The following is a 21,095-nucleotide window of genomic DNA, read 5'->3' as shown; positions in this document are numbered from 1 at the left end:
ACAATGATACCATTTTGGGGTTCTGTTGCTGCACTAAATTATGAAAGCCGTTTATGGCATGATCACAACTTGGAGCTGGAAGCAGCATTGTAATCCCTCCTTGCCTATGAATTGTTAAAGTTGATATATAGGGCTCCTGTGCCCTCTGATATATTGCAAATGTGATAGCACAATTTGTACTGGATGTATAAAAATTATGTATTTTTCTCAGGCATTTGAAAATGGGGGAGAGAGGGGTTATTTGACAGCCTGAGTGGTGAAGTTTGCTGGTAGTAGGCGATACTTAGTGCCCTTGATTTTCAGTTTTTATTTTAATTTTTCCCAGGAATTTATCAGTGTTTATTACCACAACACCAGAAGAGGTGAAAATCAGTGCATAAAACTATTAACAATTTTTCTGGGTAAACATCTGGGTTTATTTTGGTGGACGGAAAGACGGGGGGAAAGTATTCAGTAGATTAATGCTTTGAATTCTGTTCATCAGTTTGGTTTGCTGCAGAATTAAAACCGAACTGAAAACACACCACCTTTGAGTTTAAGAAAACACTCTCTCTCTAATCCCGAGATAAAACTTTTCATTTGAAAAAACAGTTTACTGTTGTAAACTTAGAACTATTAACCTATAAATATTTACCTTTAATAATTGGGCCACACCATTTGCAGCGCATACACTCAACTTCTGCTTTTGTTTTTTTAAACTTTTAGAATTTTTTAAAAACTTTCGAATGCTTCCTTGTGTTCTGGAACATAATCTGATACAGATTTTCATTTTCTTCCCATTTTAGTGTGTCAAATCTTTAAAAGTTATCTTCTAACAGCTTGAAATGTGTACCTGGAAGGCGTGAGATTCATCAGTACATTCAGATGCGCATGCACTTCAGAGCTTGTGTGCGCTCCTGTTTGTTTATTGCGTCTATCTTCTAGACTAATATATGGTCTTCCTTCAACAGGCAGCTTTGCATACACACACAGACTAATGTATTATCGTACTATGTATATCTCATGCAATGTATTGTATTTTCCTAATAAAACAAGTTAATTTTTATATATTAGAATGATACAAAAGTAGATTGAAAATCAGAAAAAAATAAATAATACTTTTTGTAAAACCCAGGAATTTTTCGGTAAAAATTGGTTTAAACTGAAAACAAAGGGGCTTAGCTATACTGAATTGCACTGCTACTGTTCAGTTAAGTTTGGGTGTTAGTTCTGCTGTATTTTTAAAGTTATGTCAAGGTCTTCTACAGGTTATGAAGAGGTGCTCTTTTAGTGGGTGTGCCAATCAAAATAATAAATAAATAAATAAATACAGCACCAGATTTTAAAACCCATGTCCATTCATACCCTACAAATTGGTCCAATAAACTCTCTCATGTTAATCAGAAATGGAAAGGACAAGTAGTAAAGGTTTGCATTAGGCTTTGAAGATGAAAATTGCTCTATGAAGTGCTGTTCAATCATCCTTTTCTCTCCTATTACACTTTATCCAGGAACTCAAAGCCCTTTACAAGCTTTATGTTGTCCCCGGGAAGTAGCTATCATTATCCTGATTTCACAGATGAGGAAACTGAGGCACGGAGAGATTCGTGGCCTGAGTTTCGGAGGTGCTGATGAACCCCAGCTCGCACTGAGGTTAATGGAAAATGTAGGTGATTTGCACCTTTGAAAATCAGGCCATAAGGTCACACAACTACAGGGAAAAGAAAGCAGGAGGTGTGACTACCAGTCCTCTGGTATATTTATGAGACCCCACAGCTCCATTGATAGCTCCACATGCTAATTGAACATGCTAATAGACAGGGATGGGGAGTGAAACGTAAAGGTGGAGTGGTAATTTGCACCACATATTTTGTATACCTGGTCTTTCAGTTTGTAATCTGCAGAGGAATGGAAAACTGGATTTAACACCAAGACGTTTGCATTGACTCAAAGTCTACAGATGCCATCTATACCAAAGACCCTAGAGATGGGTCTTCTGAATAAAGCACCCCTCCTGCTTTTTATACCTAAATGTAGAATGTCTGTGATGCAGCTGATCTTTGCACTGAAATCAAGATTAAAACTCTCCATTGACATCAGTGGGAGCAGGAGCAGGTTATGTTCTTTCTCTATAGGAAAAACATGCATTTCTTCACACTCCAGAACAGCTAAGTAAATTCAGTCCTTGTTAGAGACAACAAGGGGGATTATCTGCCCATCACATGTTTCCGAACAAACTCCCACTGACCTGTGACCTGATCCTGCTGCTATTGACGTCCATGAGCTTTTTGCCATTGACTTCAACAGGACCAGGATCTGGCCCATATTTACTAGACACTATTTCTCACTTCTCTAACTATTTTACTTTCCTTCCTCATGCTCCTCATCCAGCTGGTTTAGCAGATAATTTCAGGCACCCTTGGCAAATATATGTGGGAAATTTACTGCCCACACATCTACTTCCAGGATCTCTCCATGAATCTACTTAGTTCTGATAATCATATATTTCTGAAAATACTGTATCAAAGGGGATAGAAAATGACCATTCATTTTGCCGCTCTGTGCACCAGCAGATGCTGAAAGGAGCAATTAATGGGAAGCTGCGAGAAACATTACCTGTTCACTAAAATAGCAGGAGAGGAGGAGAAAAAAGAAATCACCCGTTTCAATTTGCTCATGCAGCACCAGCTTAGACTATATCATCAGGATTTAGAGAAATCAGTCAGTCTGTTCTCTTGGTGGCTTGTAATTGCTGGTTACAGTGGCAACAAATTACTAAGAGAGCAATGCTGCTGTGATTTGACAGGGTCAGACCTGAAGCTCCAACAGAACTCCGTTGATAGTTTACATTTCATTTGGTGCTTCTCTCCCCTTCTTTTATTCATATCACAGTTAGGCTTCCTAATTTTCTTGGTGAGAGCAGAGGAATAAAAGAGTCTGGCCCAGGACTTCAAAATTTGTTATTATTTATATTACAACTACACTTAAAGACCCCAACTAACACATTACTCACACTAGCTCATTGTGCTAGGGGCTGTACAACCACATAGTAAGAGACGCTCTCTGCCCCAAAGAGCCTACAATCTAAATAGATAAGCCAGATAAAGAAACGGACACAACAAACAAACAAAAGATTGGAAACTGAGGCACAGAAATATTAAGGGCAGAATTTCCTAAAGTTCTCAGCACCCACAATTTGGGCCAGATTTTCCAGAGAGCTCAGTTCCCATTTAGGAATCTAAATAAGTAGGCCCAGAACGATATGGGAAGAAGAGCCCCTGTTGTGTAACAATAATTTTAACACCACCTTAAAGGTTTATTCAACTGATTTTTGAGAGGTCAACACCCACCACACTGAGCATTTTTGAACATCTCACCACTTATTCAGGGTCAAAATCAGTATTGGCAACCTTTCCAAAATCATGAGTTTTAAAAAAATTAATAAACATGGGTTTATATTTATTTGCTTTCCATATTTTAAGTCTTTAGGGTTCATGCTTTCAAAGCTTTTTTTCCTGCAACCAGGAGGACAAGAAACTTACTTCTTTCCTAAAATAACCACGAGTCCAGGAGTTGGGGCTTTAAGTGAAACATCAAATATTATGACTTGCAATAAAATTTCAAGAGTTGGCAACAGTAAGTACCCTGAGCTCTTTTGAAAATCTGGCACTGCGTGATTTGCTTAACGTTATACAGGGAGTCCGTGGCAGAGCCAAGAATTAAACCCAGATCTTCTGGGTTCCAGTCCTGTGCTTTAAACATAAGACTACTCTTCCTCTTTGTTTGGATCCAAGGCTTTTGTTAGGGCCTATCTCAACTAAAAAGGTTATTAATTATACAAAACATGTTACCTAGGCTAGAGCAGTTCTGGGTGTTCAGAGCGATGTAGATCAGGCCCTAGACAAATCCAACCCTACACTGACCCTACTGCTTTATCTTGGGGAAGGAACAAAAACTAAGTTGAAAGCTTGAGGTCCTGGGAAACACAATCACCAAATAACTGTTCTTCTGCATTATTTTTTCTCATGACCATTATTTTTTTTTTTAATAGGAAATAATTTGTGGCAAAGACTAACAGGTTCCGTCCCCTAAACTGCACCTGAGATCCATTTGCAATGCTAAAAGGAGGTCAGGTCTGTCGCAAATCAGGTGAGACTTTTACTGAGAGCCTACCATGGACAATCAAGGCTATTGTTAATGTAACTAATGCACTAGTGAGCCCACAAGGGAAACATCTCCCTCAGTTTGGTTAGTGGTCATATGCACTAAACAGGGACACCCATTCTGTTAATGTGATTACTTGTTAAACCGGTTTTGCCTGGCCAGCTGTGTTAACTTTGCTGTGAAACAAGCCCCTTCCAGGTTTAGATTAATGGATTTTGCTGGAGTTTGCAGTGTGATTTTCTCTGAAAAGTGACTGTAAAAAACCGGCATCTCGTTTCTCGTTGCAGCTGCTCCTTTAGTTTATTCAGAGCAGTGCAAAGGCAAAGGCGTGGACAACAGAATCTGGCCCAATATTTTTATTCTGTTAATGGAACCAGAAAATGTCCTTAGATAGGCTTTCCAGGCTTTGGGGGAGCTGCTCCTGAAGCATATATGTAGGGTAAAATGTATGGCAGATCTTGGTTCGGGAGTCTCATTAATGGGCAGCGTGAGGAGTACTGTGCTGATCCAACACACGGAGACCTGGCTCCCCAGGAACAAGATTATCACTGAAGTGGTTGGTTATGTATTCAGAAATATGATAACCCCGAAAGTAGGCTCTGTGGGGTAACCGTCACCACAGGTCCATGAAGAAATACAGCTTAAGTACTCCAGTGGAAAACAAAAACATGATGCCAAAGTCTCTAATTAGCTGGAGAGGAGTCATTTGCCACATTATATCTCATTTTCCTTACAACTTCCCCCAATCACAGAGACAAAAGAGCACCCCCTTATGCACAATGCTTATTCTGGGGAGCCAAGTTACATTAAAGACCAGCAGGGAGAGAAAGAACTAGGCCGTCAACATCTGCAGAAAGATTTTTTGTATTGTGTTCATGTGGCAAACCAGGCAGAAGCAGGAGGGATAGGGCACAAGCTTGCCAGAGATGGAAGAGGAAGAGAAGTCGCCAAATCACAGAGGAAATGTGTGAGGAGAGAGGATGAGGTGTGCAGGCTTGGCCCTCTAACCAGAAGGATATCCTGATATTGCCCATTGTGATGCACAGCCTGGCCTTCTCCCAGTGCAGCCCTTCTATCAATACATCCTTGGCCATGCCCCTGCACCTGTCCTCTTGCCAAAGGGAGAGAAGGCAAGAGAGTGGGTGTTCAGCTTGAAAGCAGCAGCACTGACTCCCGCTGTAAGTTCCTTTGGCCATGTCACAGCTTTATAGAGAGACAAGGCCACACAGCTGCTGCCACTTCTGTTCCACTTCTCCCAGACTGACTAGAAACATGCGTGGTTTCATTCCAAGGGTATTTTGCAGGTGCAATGACTGATGTCATGGGTCATTACCAGGGACCAAGCTTGGTCTAAAACATGAGCTTCTCTCACCAGAGCTAAATGAGTAAGGCCCAGATCCACAGAGGAATTCAGCGGAAGTTAGGAGTGTAAATACCTTTGTGGCTTTGGGCCCAACTCCTTTAGAGCTTGATTGCATCTTTGCCATAAACCCCAAATAAGGGGCAGCACTTTGGTGCGCTGTCCCCAGAGCAGACGAGGAGCAGGAATCATAGAATCATAGAATATCAGGGTTGGAAGGGACCTCAGGAGGTCATCTAGTCCAACCCCCTGCTCAAAGCAGGACCAATCCCCAATTAAATCATCCCAGCCAAGGCTTTGTCAAGCCTGACCTTAAAAACTTCTAAGGAAGGAGATTCTACCACCTCCCTAGGTAACGCATTCCAGTGTTTCACCACCCTCTTAGTGAAAAAGTTTTTCCTAATATCCAACCTAAACCTCCCCCACTGCAACTTGAGACCATTACTCCTTGTCCTGTCCTCTTCTACCACTGAGAATAGTCTAGAACCATCCTCTCTGGAACCACCTCTCAGGTAGTTGAAAGCAGCTATCAAATCCCCCCTCATTCTTCTCTTCCGCAGACTAAACAATCCCAGTTCCCTCAGCTTCTCCTCATAAGTCATGTGTTCCAGACCCCTAATCATTTTTGTTGCCCTTCGCTGGACTCTCTCCAATTTATCCACATCCTTCTTGTAGTGTGGGGCCCAAAACTGGACACAGTACTCCAGATGAGGCCTCACCAATGTCGAATAGAGGGGAACGATCACGTCCCTCGATCTGCTCGCTATGCCCCTACTTATACATCCCAAAATGCCATTGGCCTTCTTGGCAACAAGGGCACACTGCTGACTCATATCCAGCTTCTCGTCCACTGTAACCCCTAGGTCCTTTTCCGCAGAACTGCTGCCTAGCCATTCGGTCCCTAGTCTGTAGCTGTGCATTGGGTTCTTCCGTCCTAAGTGCAGGACCCTGCACTTATCCTTATTGAACCTCATCAGGTTTCTTTTGGCCCAATCCTCCAATTTGTCTAGGTCCCTCTGTATCCTATCTCTGCCCTCCAGCGTATCTACCACTCCTCCCAGTTTAGTATCATCCGCAAATTTGCTGAAAGTGCAATCCACACCATCCTCCAGATCATTTATGAAGATATTGAACAAAACCAGCCCCAGGACCAACCCCTGGGGCACTCCACTTGACACCGGCTGCCAACTAGACATGGAGCCATTGATCACTACCCGTTGAGCCCGACAATCTAGCCAACTTTCAACCCACCTTATAGTACATTCATCCAGCCCATACTTCCTTAACTTGCTGACAAGAATACTGTGGGAGACCGTGTCAAAAGCTTTGCTAAAGTCAAGAAACAATACATCCACTGCTTTCCCTTCATCCACAGAATCAGTAATCTCATCATAATCTCAGGACTGCAACTCAGAATCACATTCTGCTCCCTAGTTTCCCCACTGCTTTGATGTGACATGGGGAGGAGGGTGGAATGCAGTGTGCACCAACCCTGTAATTGGTTCGGATTATTTTCCTTAGTATGCCAGCTCAGCTGCATTAGCCAACATCATGGGGAAGGACAGAACCAAGACTCCACCCACTCACATGCTTCAAAGGGGGAGACACAGCCCAACAGAAGTTTCTTTCACCACTGCTGCTACCCAAAATAACTCTAGCCTTCACAGGGTAATAAGAGGCCTCCTTACGTCCCCTTACTTGTCTGCACGACACTGTAGCCAAGGTCACAATCTAGCTCTTTGCTGGTGTCAGCAACAACAATAATAATAATGACAGGTTTCAGAGTAACAGCCGTGTTAGTCTGTATTCGCAAAAAGAAAAGGAGTACTTGTGGCACCTTAGAGACTAACCAATTTATTTAATATGTAATAAAATAATAATATGTAGCCCTTATACAGCACTGCTCGAAGAGCTTTACAAAGGAGGCTTTCCATTATCTCCATTTTACAGATGGGGAAACAGACACAGAGAGATGAAGTGAGTTGCCCAATGTCACCCAGGAATAGAGCCATGAACAGAACCCTGACTCCCAGTCTGGTGCTTTATCCTCTAGGCTACACTGCCTCCCCTACTGTACTAGGCTCTGCGGACCAGCCCCGGGAGGGTGCAAGGGGGATGAATAGCAGGTAACACAGCCTCTGGGTGCAGAGGTGAGACTTGCTCTGCTCAGCTCCCTCAAAAAGAAAAGGAGTACTTGTGGCAAATTTATTTGAGCATAAGCTTTCGTGAGCTACAGCTCACTTCATCGGATGCATTCAGTGGAAAGTACAGTGGGGAGATTTTATATACACAGAGAACATGAAACAATGGGTGTTACCATACACACTGTAACAAGAGTGATCAGGTAAGGTGAGCTATTACCAGGAAGAGATGGGAGGAGGGGACCTTTTGTAGTGATAATCAAGGTGGGCCATTTCCAGCAGTTGACAAGAACGTGTGAGGAACAGCAGGGAGGCGGGAAATAAACATGGGGAAATAGTTTTACTTTGTGTAATGACGCATCCACTCCCAGTCTTTATTCAAGCCTAAGTTAATTGTATCCAGTTTGCAAATTAATTCCAATTCAGCAGTCTCTTGTTGGAGTCTGTTTTTGACGTTTTTTTCGTTGAAGAATTGCCACTTTTAAGTCTGTAATCGAGTGACCAAAGAGACTAAAGTGTTCTCCGACTGGTTTTTGAATGTTATAATTCTTGACGTCTGATTTGTGTCCATTTATTCTTTTACGTAGAGTCTGTCCAGTTTGGCCAATGTACATGGCAGAGGGGCATTGCTGGCACATGATGGCATATATCACATTGGTAGATGTGCAGGTGAACGAGCCTCTGATAGTGTGGCTGATGTGATTAGGCCCTATGATGGTGTCCCCTGAATAGATATATGGACACAGTTGGCAACAGGCTTTGTTGCAAGGATAGGTTCCTGGGTTAGTGTTTTTGTTGTGTGGTGTGTGGTTGCTGGTGAGTATTTGCTTCAGATTGGGGGGCTGTCTGTAAGCAAGGACTGGCCTGTCTCCCAAGATCTGTGAGAGTGATGGGTCGTCCTTCAGGATAGGTTGTAGATCCTTGATGATGCGTTGGAGGGGTTTTAGTTGGGGGCTGAAGGTGATGGTTAGTGACATTCTGTTATTATCTTTGTTGGGCCTGTCCTGTAGTAGGTAAGTTCTGCGTACTCTTCTGGCTCTGTCAATTTGTTTCTTCACTTCAGCAGGTGGGTACTGTAGTTGTAAGAATGCTTGATGGAGATCTTGTAGGTGTTTGTCTGAGGGGTTGGAGCAAATGCTGTTGTATCATAGAGCTTGGCTGTAGACAATGGATTGTGTGGTGTGGGCTGGATGAAAACTGGAGGCATGTAGGTAAGTATAGCGGTCAGTATGTTTCTGGTATAGGGTTGTGTTTATGTGACCATCGCTTATTAGCACCGTAGTGTCCAGGAAGTGGATCTCTTGTGTGGACTGGTCCAGGCTGAAGTTGATGGTGGGATGGAAATTGTTGAAATCACGGTGGAATTCCTCAAGGGCTTCTTTTCCATGGGTCCAGACAATGAAGATGTCATCAATGTAGATTGTTTTCATGCACATAGTACAGGGGATGATCTACCCTACCATTTGCTCACCTAACTCCCAAATTTATATTTCTCATTCCCTTTAAGATGATGTTGGCTGATAAATTAACACATTAAAAGGGATTTTTGTTTTTAATTTGCCCTTGGGGATTTTACTGGTCCCAGTAAGAACTAAATTTAAATGTTTAATTTCTTGACAAGAATCGTTTCCACTCTCTCTTCACTGGTGCCTACACAGATCTAGCCTGAAATCCAATTAGCTACTACCATCGCTTAAATCAAAGTAATTAAAAAAACTCTCATCAAATGCAAAAGAAAAAAAAATAAAATTCAGGAATTTAATTGTATCATTCTAATTATGCCTAAACACTTAAGACTCCCATATTCCCCCTCTGGGAGGTGGTATTTAAAGGCTAGAAAAATTACAGGCTTCCAGCAGAGATGCAAGATTATAGTTAGAATTATCAGTTCTATAGGAGAAAAATTCTGTCTGTCCTAATTATCAAAAGATTATTTGGCTTGACATGTATCAGTGAGCTTGAATACATTATGTTAATTGACTGCCACTTGAAGAAATAATGGCCCTATCCAACTCACACTGCCTTCAATGGGAATTGGATCAGACAGTAAAATGTCCTGATTTTGGCTGCAACATTCCATGCTTCCAGCTTCCTCAGGTAACTTTAGTTGCTTTGCAGAGACAAGTGGGCTGAGTTACAGCCTTTTTTCATGCGCATCTCCTTGTTATCATTTATTATGATTAAGATTTATAAAGGGACCTAAGTGAGTTAGATACCCAAATCCCAACCTATTTGTATTGCAGGAATACCCCTAAGCCCAAATCAGGAAAAGGGCACTATTGCATTAGGCATTGCACCCAACAGGATTCTGGCATCCCTTGCAATTTAGACAGTAGCTTGGAGTAAAGGATAGTTTAAGACTGTTTTTACTTCAGTCCGAAAACCTCCCAGAGGCAACACCTTAATTTAAGCGACTACCCTGTGACCAGAACTTTGGTTAAGTGACTGGTTTTTATTGTGTGATTGCTGTAGCTCGCTGACCAATCTCAGCTAGCCGATTGTGTGGTCACTTAGTGTGGATTCCACTCTACACGCAATGGTGCAAACATCTCATGAGGACAACATTATCACATCAAATACATACCTGACAGAGAAACAAGCAAGACAGAGGCTATAGATCTAAGAGGCAAAAAACACAGGGGTCTTTCTATAACCTCTTTCTATGCTACATAATACGAGAAAAATGAAGCCACTCTTCCTTCCTCAGAACTGTCCAACCTGGGACATGTCTGTCTCAATACCGAAATTCTGACTTTCTATCCTGAACTCTAACCACTACATAATATTGCCTTCCTTATGCACAGTCCCAAGGAAAATGGATTTGATGGGTTTAGAATAGGTCACCTGCTTCCTGTCAAGAATGTAAAGCGAATCCACAAAAGCATAAGAACTACATAATTCATGAAAGTTTGACAAGATTGTAACTTTCCAAGCAGAAACTCAGACAAAGGAGACAATGCTAGGGAGAATGCCTTCATGATTTGGACAGGGAGTCTCTGGAGATGTGGCACCAATATGAACATTAACTAACTCTGGTTAAATCTCTCCCTCCACTGATTTTGTATTTTATGACAGGGCTGTCCACACATGTTCACGGACTTGCAGTAAAGCACTTTTGCAGAGAAACATCTCTGAAGGAAAACCAAATTCCTCTGGAGACGAACACATTTGTGGAGTAGCCTTCTCTTCTCTCAGAGATAATTATGCTGGCGATTTGCAAAGAGTCTCCACACAGCTCCCATATTTGCTAGAAGTCATTCTCATGTAGAAATGTCAGTGCATTTCTAGGTTAATAAAAGCTGTGTCTTGGGAAAAGGCCACCGTCTCAGCAAAAAGAGGGAGAGGCTCTAATAGAAGGGAAATGCTTGGGCCAAGGAAGTATTCATTCTGATTTCATTTTAAGAATACTCAGATTCTTGGAACACACTTGCTTTGCTCACGTATTTACCAGCAGCAGCTCCTTCAATGGAACCAGAGATCCAGAATAATTCAAGTTTCCTTGCTATAAAAGAACTTCAGATAATCCACATGCTTTGCAATTCACAAAAGCTAAGAGAACAGTGTTCTCCCCACACTACAGAAGAGTTTTAGAGCCTGATCCTGTGACCACACCACATACAGAATTACCATCAGCAGGAGTTTGGTGCACAACAAGTCAATGGCAGCTGCAGGATCAGGCCTTTAAAAGCAGGAGTACTGTAGCAAAGTCTCTGATATGCTCTCTTGTGGCTAATAAACTCAGAATTGGCCTTGGATTCCCTGAGTCTATGCAGTTCTTAAAGCTCTGAGGTTCACTTTACTATTATTTATTATTTGTACTGTGGTAGCACCTGGGCACCCTAGTCATGGACCAGGGCTCCATTGTACTATATGCTGTACAAACAAAGAAGAAGTCAATGCTCTGTATCCCAAAGAGCTTACTATCTAAGCCTAAAAAAAGAAATAGGTGGAGCCAGATAGATGGGGGAGCACAAGGAAACAATAAAACAATACAGATGTCACAGTCTCATGTTGCTAAAACATCTGGCAGAACACATTTACATGTATCATACAATTGGTAAAAGCGGCAAAGAGTCCTGTGGCACCTTATAGACTAACAGACATATTGGAGCATAAGCTTTCGTGGGTGAATACCCACTTTGTCGGTACGTGCATCCGACGAAGTGGGTATTCACCCACCAAAGCTTATGGACCAATACCTCTGTTAGTCTATAAGGTGCCACAGGACTCTTTGCCGCTTTTACGGATCCAGACTAACCCAGCTACCCCTCTGATACATTTGGTAGTGGACCAGCTTTATCTTCTTATCATTTGTTAACTTATTCATTTGGTAATTCCCAATGGGAATCCCAGTGATGAGTGGAAATCAGCTAAGTCCGACTGTACAATATAAGCACATATTAAAGTCACACCCTGCCATGTTTTAAGACTTTAATTAATCCATCCAACATCAAGGAATGAACTCCTACATGACATGAATAAGTCATACCTTTATTCTATCACTGCAAGCCAAATTACAAGCACTGCCTGCATCAATATTTTATGAGATGGAAAGGAGGCAACTTGACTGGAGTATGGAAACATGTTGGAGCAGATGCACTATCACTCTAATCTTTATGTATAAAAAAGTCAGGATGAGTTACTACTAGGCATTATATTAACTCGAAGCATTTGAAGTTCATTAATGTTACTACATGATAGTGGCTGGTAAAAACTGGATGGTACCTTTAAGTTGTTTTGGCTGATGTGAGGGAGCAAAACACTTTTAAAGGCGGCAGGGAAATAATGATCTACCAAGGCAACAAGATAATCTTGTTTCTGAGCATAGAGCAATTAGCACAGGGAAGATGAAAAGGATTTGCTGGGAATGCTACTATCTGTTCAAGTCTGAGATCACTGTGTCAGAAACCCATCTCTCAGAACTGCTGCTTTGTAAAATACCGAATCTTGCAGAGTTTAGGGTTGTTGTTTTTAATCTTTACCAACGCAGTTACCTATAGAAAGCGACAGAATGGGGCTTTAGAAGTTTCAACACCATATAACCATCCATCATCAGCCATAGGTCACTAATAGAGGGTCACTAATTGGATTTAAAGTTCTAATACGGTATATATGCTCCTCTTGGCAAATTCATGATTTTGTACGCACCTGTGCAGTGCCTATCACAATGGGACCCTAATCCTCATTTACAACATAAATATTAAATTGCACACAAATAAACTATGCTAAAAGGGGATTAAGGATGTAAAGTCAAGCACTCAAAAGTTAGTAAATGCCAGAAATAAGATTGCCTGTGCAACCTTAATTCTGCTCCCTTGTGCATGTACATTATGATACAGTTTTTAATTACCTTATCACATACTATTTTTTCCACGACTCCTGCCTCATTCACTACACAGAATGGATTGTGCTCACTTAATGAGCAGCTATTCAAGATTTTGTTTTCTCCTCACTGTTTAATGTATGGTCCCACGTGCCTTGTTTGCTGCACACTATTCAAATCCTGCTCTACAGAATAATTCCTCATGGGCTTTTCTATGATGGTCATCAATATAGAACCTGCGTGCTTCACAAGTATATATTTATTTTCACAACACCTCTGTAAAATGACAGAGGGCATAATTATCCCCAATTTACAGATGGGGAACTATGGCACAGAGAGATTATGGTCAAAAGTATCAACTAATTCTGGATGCCCAATTTTAGCACCTGGGACATGATATTTCAGAGTACACAGCATTATACACCACTTTATATATTCAAATCACAGCTCCCAAGCCTCCCATTGACTCCAGTTGCACCTGTGAGTACTCATCACTTCTGCAAATCAGACTGCAAGGCCTCAGATCAAGTACCCAAAAAATGAGAAACACACAATTACTAACCATCAGTGAAAAGTTTGGCATAAGTAACTTGCCCGACATCACACAGGAACTCTGTGGCAGAGGCAGGAATAGAATCAAAAAAGAAAATAAGAATGGCCATACTGGCTCAGACCAACTGTCCATCTAGCCCAGTATCCTGTCTTCTGACTGTGACCAATGCCAAATGCTTCAAAGGGAATGAGCAGAACAAGGCAATCATCAAGTGATCCATCCCCTTGTTGTCCATTTCCAGCATTGAGCGGTCAGAATGAATGACGAATGCTGCCTGGGGCACTGAACTGCTTTATCCACAAGAACATAAGAATGGCCATACTGGGACAGACCAAAGGTCCATCTAGCCCAGTATCCTGTCTTCCGACAGTGGCCAATGCCAGGTGCACCAGAGGGAATGAACAGAACAGGTAATCCATTCCCTGTCACTCATTCCCAACTTCTGGCAAACAGAGGCTAGGGACATCATTCCTGGCTAATAGCCATTGATGGACCTATCCTCCATGAATTTATCTAGTTCTTTTTTGAACCCTGTGATAGTCTTGGCCTTCACAACATCCTCTGGCAAAGAGTTCCACAGGTTGACTGGGCATTGTGAGAAGATCGTCCTCTCTCTTTCTGCAATCCTCTGCCACATTTACTGCATGCTTTCCAACTTCTGCAACAAATGAGTCAGGGATCCTACAGACAACAGTTTCCTTCACTACACAATCATGATTCATGCTCAGAGCAAGTCCCTTCTGTGCACTGAATGAATTAATATATTGAACCTGTATCCTTCCCATGCCATCAAACATTGCTTAGGGCACGAATAAGCCTCCACCATCCCTGTCTATCCTAGGCCATTCTTTGCATGTCTTATATGTTGTTAAGTCCCATGAGCTTTCCCTCTTTTACGTACTTTTAGAGGGATGGATTCTTTTGGTTGGCCCCTTTTGTGTGTTCCTCCAGCTGCATGATGGCAAATATGCCATGGCAATTAACATAATTAATATGTGTGGCCCCAATTCAACAGAGAATTTCAGCATGTGCTTAAATCCCATCGATATCACATGCTTAAAAGCTGTCCCGGATAGGATGGACTTAAGCACATGCTTAAGTATTTTCCTGAATTGGGGCCAATATGCTTCAGTGATAGCAGAAGCAAAATAGCATTAAGTTAAATGTTTTTGGCCTGGTATTTATACTACATATAAGGTAGATCTAGACAAATTTATCAATATATGAGTGATTTAAATATTTAACATAGCACACTGTGAGGGGGTTAATTAAAACTGTAAATGAACATAGCTACCTCTGATAGTTAAATGCAAACCAAAGAATGCTACTCAGTGTGATGTAAATACAAAGCACAGCTCTGACTTCTTTAGTTTCATCCTAAACAGGCCTAGAAAATAATATTGCGTATAACACAGATATATGTCTACATAAGCATGAGTGTCTGCAGCTCTTTATTTACACACTAATATGTCTTTGCAAGGTATATTCAACCTGGGTTTGCTCAGCAAATGAACACATGGTACTCATTTACTCAAAAAAACATGGTCAGCTCAAAGCATAAAACCCCACACCACTCTGCTAGGAGGTCAAAAGTATGTGCTCAATCCATTTTACAAGGTGAGCACTGCAAAATCTGAGCACCTCACAATCTTTAATGTACTTATTCTGACAGCACCCCATAAGTTAGGGCAGTGCTATTATCCCCATTTTGCAGGTTGAGAATCAAGGCACAGAGAGACTAAGGGTATGTCTACACTACGAAATTAGGTTGAATTTATAGAAGTCGATTTTTTAGAAATCGTTTTTATATAGTCGACTGTGTGTGTCCCCACACAAAATGCTCCAAGTGCATTAAGTGCATTAACTTGGCGGAGTGCTTCCACAGTACTGAGGCTAGCGTCAACTTCCGGAGTGTTGCACTGTGGGTAGCTATCCCACAGTTCCTGCAGTCTCCGCCGCCCATTGGAATTCTGGGTTGAGATCCCAATGCCTGATGGGGCAAAAAACATTGTCACGGGTGGTTCTGGGTACATGTCGTCAGGCCCTCCCTCCGTGAAAGCAACAGCAGACAATCGTTTCACGCCTTTTTTCCTGAGTTACCTGTGCAGATGCCATACCACGGCAAGCATGGAGCCCGCTCAGCTCACTGTCACTGTATGTCTCCTGGGTGCTGGCAGACGCGGTACTGCATTGCTACACAGCAGCAGCAGCCTATTGCCTTGTGGCAGCAAACGGTGCAATAGGCCTGATAACCATCGTCATCGTGTCCGAGGTGCTCCTGGCTGCCTCGGTAAGGTCGGTCAGGAGCGCCTGGGCAGACATGCGCACAGGCACTAAATTAGGAGTGACTCGACCAGGTCATTCTCTTTAGTCCTGCCGGCAATCCCATTATACCATCTTATGGCGAGCAGGCAGGAGATGAGGATGGCTAGCAGTCCTATTGCACCATCTTCTGCCGAGCAGCCAGGAGATGAGGATGGCTAGCAGTCCTACTGCACCGTCTGCTGCCAGCCAAAGATGTAAAAGATAGATGGAGTGGATCAAAACAAGAAATACACCAGATTTGTTTTGTATTCATTTGCTCCCCCCTCCCTCCCTCCGTGAAATCAACAGCCGACAATCGTTTCGGTAAGGTCTGTCAGGGGCACCTTGAAAAGTTTAATGGAGATTCAGTCCAGCCTGAAATACCAGGGGGAGGGATAGCTCAGTGGGTTGAGCATTGGCCTGCTAAACCCAGGGTTTTGAGTTCAATCCTTGAGGGGGCCATTCTGTGTGACAAGTTGTTTTTGTTTCTCCTTGATGTAAAGCCACCCCCTTTGTTGATTTTAATTCCCTGTAAGCCAACCCTGTAAGCCATGTCGTCAGTCACCCCTCCCTCCGTCAGAGCAACAATAGACAATCATTCCGCGCCCTTTTTCTGTGCAGACACCATACCACGGCAAGCATGTAGCCCGCTCAGATCACTTTGGCAATTAGGAGCACATTAAACATCATGCGCATTATCCAGCAGTATATGCAGCACCACAACCTGGCAAAGCGAAACCGGGCGAGTACGCGACGTCAGCACAGTGATGAGAGTGAGGAGGACATGGACACAGACTTCTCTCAAAGCATGGGCCCTGGCAATGTGGGCATCATGGTGCTAATGGGGCAGGTTCATGCGATGGAACGCCGATTCTGGGCTCGGGAAACAAGCATAGACTGGTGGGACCGCACAGTGTTGCAGGTCTGGGACGATTCCCAGTGGCTGCGAAACTTTCACATGCGTAAGGGCACTTTCATGGAACTTTGTGACTTGCTTTCCCCTGCCCTGAAGTGCATGAATACCAAGATGAGAGCAGCCCTCACAGTTGAGAAGCGAGTGGCAATAGCCCTGTGGAAGCTTGCAACACCAGACAGCTACCGGTCAGTCGGGAATCAATTTGGAGTGAGCAAATCTACTGTGGGGGCTGCTGTGATGCAAGTAGCCAACGCAATCAAAGATCTGCTGATATCAAGGGTAGTGACCCTGGGAAATGTGCAGGTCATAGTGGATAGCTTTGCTGCAATGGGATTCCCTAACTGTGGTGGGGCCATAGACGGAACCCATATCCCTATCTTGGCACTGGAGCACCAAGGCAGCTAGTACATAAACCGAAAGGGGTACTTTTCAATAGTGCTGCAAGCTCTGGTGGATCACAAGGGACGTTTCACCAACATCAACGTGGGATGGCCGGGAAAGTTACATGACACTCGCATCTTCAGGAACTCTGGTCTGTTTCAAAAGCTGCAGGAAGGGACTTTATTGCCAGACCAGAAAATAACCGTTGGGGATGTTGAAATGCCTATAGTTATCCTTGGGGACCCAGCCTACCCCTTAATGCCATGGCTCATGAAGCCATACACAGGCACCCTGGCGAGTAGTCAGGAGCTGTTCAACTACAGGCTGAGCAAGTGCAGAATGGTGGTAGAATGTGCATTTGGACGTTTAAAAGCGCGCTGGCGCAGTTTACTGACTCGGTTAGACCTCAGCGAAACCAATATTCCCACTGTTATTACTGCTTGCTGTGCGCTCCACAATATCTGAGAGAGTAAGGGGGAGATGTTTATAGCGGGGTGGGAGGTTGAGGCAAAATCGCCTGGCCGCTGGTTACTCGCAGCCAGACACCAGGGCGGTTAGAAGAGCACGGGAGGGCGCGGTGTGCATCAGAGCAGCTTTGAAAACCAGTTTCATGACTGGCCAGGCTATGGTGTGAAAGTTCTGTTTGTTGATGAAACCCTCCCGCCCCCTTGGTTCACTCTACTTCCCTGTAAGCTAATCACCCTTCCCTCCTCCCTTTGATAACTACTTGCAGAGGCAATAAAGTCATTGTTGCTTCACATTCATGCATTCTTTATTAATTCATCACACAAATAGGGGGATAACTGCCAAGGTAGCCCGGGAGAGGTGGTGGAGGAGGGAAGGACAAGGCCACACAGCACTTTAAAAGTTTAAAACTTTAAAACTTATTGAATGCCAGCCTTCTGTTGCTTGGGCAATCCTCTGGGGTGGAGTGGCTGGGTGACCGGAGGCCCCCCCACCATGTTCTTGGGCATCTGGGTGAGGAGGCTATGGAACTTGGGGAGGAGGGCGGTTGGTTACACAGGGGCTGTAGCGGCGGTCTGTGCTCCTGCTGCCTTTCCTGCAGCTCAACCATACGCTGGAGCATATTAGTTTGATCCTCCAGCAGCCTCAGCGTTGAATCCTGCCTCCTCTCATCACGCTGCCACCACCTTTCAGCTTCAGCCCTCTCTTCAGCCCGCCACTTACTCTCTTCAGCCCATCTCTCCTCCCGGTCATTTTGTGATTTCCTGCACTCTGACACTGTCTGCCTCCACGCATTCGTCTGTGCTCTGTCAGCGTGGGAGGACAGCATGAGCTCAGAGAACATTTCATCGCCAGTGCGTTTTTTTTTGCATTCTAATCTTCACTAGCCTCTGGGAAGGAGAGGATCCTGTGATCCTTGAAACACATGCAGCTGGTGGAGAAAAAAAAAGGGATAGCGGTATTTAAAAAGACACATTTTATAGAACAATGGGTACACTCTTTCACGGTAAACCTTGCTCTTAACATTACATACATAGCACATGTGCTTTCGTTACAAGGTCGCATTTTGCCTCCCCCCACCGCGTGGCTAGCCCCTCACTCCTCCCCCCTCCCCATGGCTAACAGCGGGGAACATTTCTGTTCAGCCACAGGCAAACAGCCCAGCAGGAACGGGCACCTCTGAATGTCCCCTTAAGAAAAGCACCCTATTTCAACCAGGTGACCATGAATGATATCACTCTCCTGAGGACAACACAGAGAGATAAAGAATGGATGTTGTTTGAATGCCAGCAAACATACACTGCAATGCTTTGTTGTACAATGATTCCCGACTATGTGCTACTAGCCTGGAGTGGTACCATGGTGGACGCAATAAGGCTGCCCTCCCCAGAAACCTTTTGCAAAGGCTTTGGGAGTACATCCAGGAGAGCCGCAAATGCCAGGGCAAATTAATCATTAAACACGCTTGCTTTTAAACCATGTATACTATTTTAAAAGGTACACTCACCAGAGGTCTCTTCTCCACCTGGCGGGTCCAGGAGACAGCCTTGGGTGGGTTCGGGGGGCACTGGCTCCAGGTCCAGGGTGAGAAACAGTTCCTGGCTGTCGGGAAAATCGGTTTCTCTGCTTGCTTGCTGTGAGCTATCATCATCATCATCTTCCTCGTCCCCAAAACCTGCTTCCGTGTTGCCTCCATCTCCATTGAAGGAGTCAAACAACACGGCTGGGGTAGCGGTGGCAGAACCCCCTAAAATGGCATGCAGCCTATCATAGAAGCAGCATGTTTGGGGCTCTGACCCGGAGCGGCCGTTCGCCTCTCTGGTTTTCTGGTAGGCTTGCCTCAGCTCCCTAAGTTTCACAGGGCACTGCTTCGGGTCCCTGTTATGGCCTCTGTCCTTCATGCCCTGGGAGATTTTGACAAATGTTTTGGCATTTCGAAAACTGGAACGGAGTTCTAATAGGACGGATTCCTCTCCCCATACAGTGATCAGATCCCGTACCTCCCGTTCGGTCCATGCTGCAGCTCTTTTGCGATTCTGGGACTCCATCATGGTCACCTCTGCTGATGAGCTCTGCACGGTCACCTCTGCTGATGAGCTCTGCATGGTCACCTGCAGCTTGCCACGCTGGCCAAACAGGAAATGAAATTCAAAAGTTCGCAGGCCTTTTCCTGTTTACCTGGCCAGTGCATCTGAGTTGAGAGTGTGGTCCAGAGCAGTCACAATGGAGCACTCTGGGATAGCTCCCGGTGGCCAGAACCATCTAATTGCGTCCACAGTACCCCAAACTCAACCAGGCAAGGCTGATTTCAGCGCTAATCCCCTTGTCGGGGGTGGAGTAAGGAAATCGATTTTAAGAGCCCTTTAAGTCGGAAAAAAGGGCTTCGTCGTGTGGACGGGTGCAGGGTTAAATTGATTTAACGCTGCTAAATTTGACCTCAACTCCTAGTGTAGACCATGGCTAAGTGACCTAACCAAATCACACAGGAAACTAGGGAAGAGCTAGGAATTGAACCTAGGGCTTCCATATCCTGGGCCAGTGCCCTAACTACTCTAAATTCTGATTCTCATGAGTCTGTAGGCCTGGCTTCTGATCAGTGTGATCCGAATCTGACTGCTATCTCAGAATTCATCTTTAAAAAAAAAAAAAAGAACAAATCCTAGAACTTTTTCTCTGCAAATGTATTATGTATATACAGCCTGCAAGGAAATTGATCATCTGAGATGTAGGATCAGTGCTTTGTTCCCCAAGAGAAAACGCTAAACCAGGAAAGTTAGTAAGTTTTCTTGGCTGGAAGAAGTAACCAATGGATCTATAAGAGAGTACGTTTATATGCAGGCTCTGCTCTTAACATGTACATGAATTATGGTGCTAATAATAAAAAGGGTTTCTATGGGACCTAGCATAAGAGTTGGGGGTCCCAGGGAGCAGCCCTCCTGTCCTTCCCCTCATCTTGGGAGATGCACAGGATTCACAGGGCTCTGTGTTCCTGATGTTTCTATAAGGACCTGTTCAGGTTATGCCTCTACTCTGTGAAAGCGACTCTCATTCACGATGAGCAGTAAACTCTGCAAGATGAAACTAACAGGACCTGATCCTCCTCTCTCTTATAATGATGTCAATCAGGAGGGACTATTAAAGCCAGTGAGCTACAAAGGTGTAAAAACAAGGGAAATTTGAGGAGCGTAAGACACAGTGAGCTTGACTGTTACCTCACTTTCACAGATTTTGTATTGGTTAAACGTCACTCACTTCAGTGGGATTATTGCCAGTTTACACCAGTGTCATTGAGAGGAGAATCAGGCGATGGATTTTCCTGCATACAGCATAATTTATCCCCAGTAATAAATACAGGAGCTTTGCTGACAACATAACAAGGGCTCTAACAGAGGAGCCAGAGAAGAGAAAATGATAAGCCAAATCTCAGAAAACAACACAGAATATATATACTTCTCCAGCAAGCAGTGGAACATCTCACACACAGCATCGCAGCGTTAATTTCTGTTTAC

The 21,095-nt window shown here is 43.8% G+C and overlaps 2 protein-coding genes across 5 annotated transcripts in view; both read right to left on the bottom strand.

The window, feature by feature from the left end:
• Window positions 1-21,095, bottom strand: part of CAMKK1 (calcium/calmodulin dependent protein kinase kinase 1) — a 200,154-nt gene that overhangs the window by 168,388 nt on the left and 10,671 nt on the right. The gene's annotated exons all lie outside the window — the stretch shown is intronic.
• Window positions 18,232-19,796, bottom strand: LOC142000462 (uncharacterized). Its single transcript, XM_074974756.1, has 2 exons — window positions 19,094-19,796; window positions 18,232-18,517 (listed from the first exon to the last, which is right to left on the bottom strand). The coding sequence occupies exons 1-2, from the start codon at window positions 19,689-19,691 to the stop codon at window positions 18,432-18,434; spliced, it is 684 nt and encodes a 227-aa protein (XP_074830857.1). The 5' UTR covers window positions 19,692-19,796; the 3' UTR covers window positions 18,232-18,431.

This window comes from Natator depressus, chromosome 17 (assembly GCF_965152275.1).
Source record: "Natator depressus isolate rNatDep1 chromosome 17, rNatDep2.hap1, whole genome shotgun sequence".
NCBI lineage: Eukaryota > Metazoa > Chordata > Testudines > Cheloniidae > Natator > Natator depressus.
Note: the sequence above shows the minus strand (reverse complement) of the source record. Positions and strands in the feature narration are given on the sequence as shown.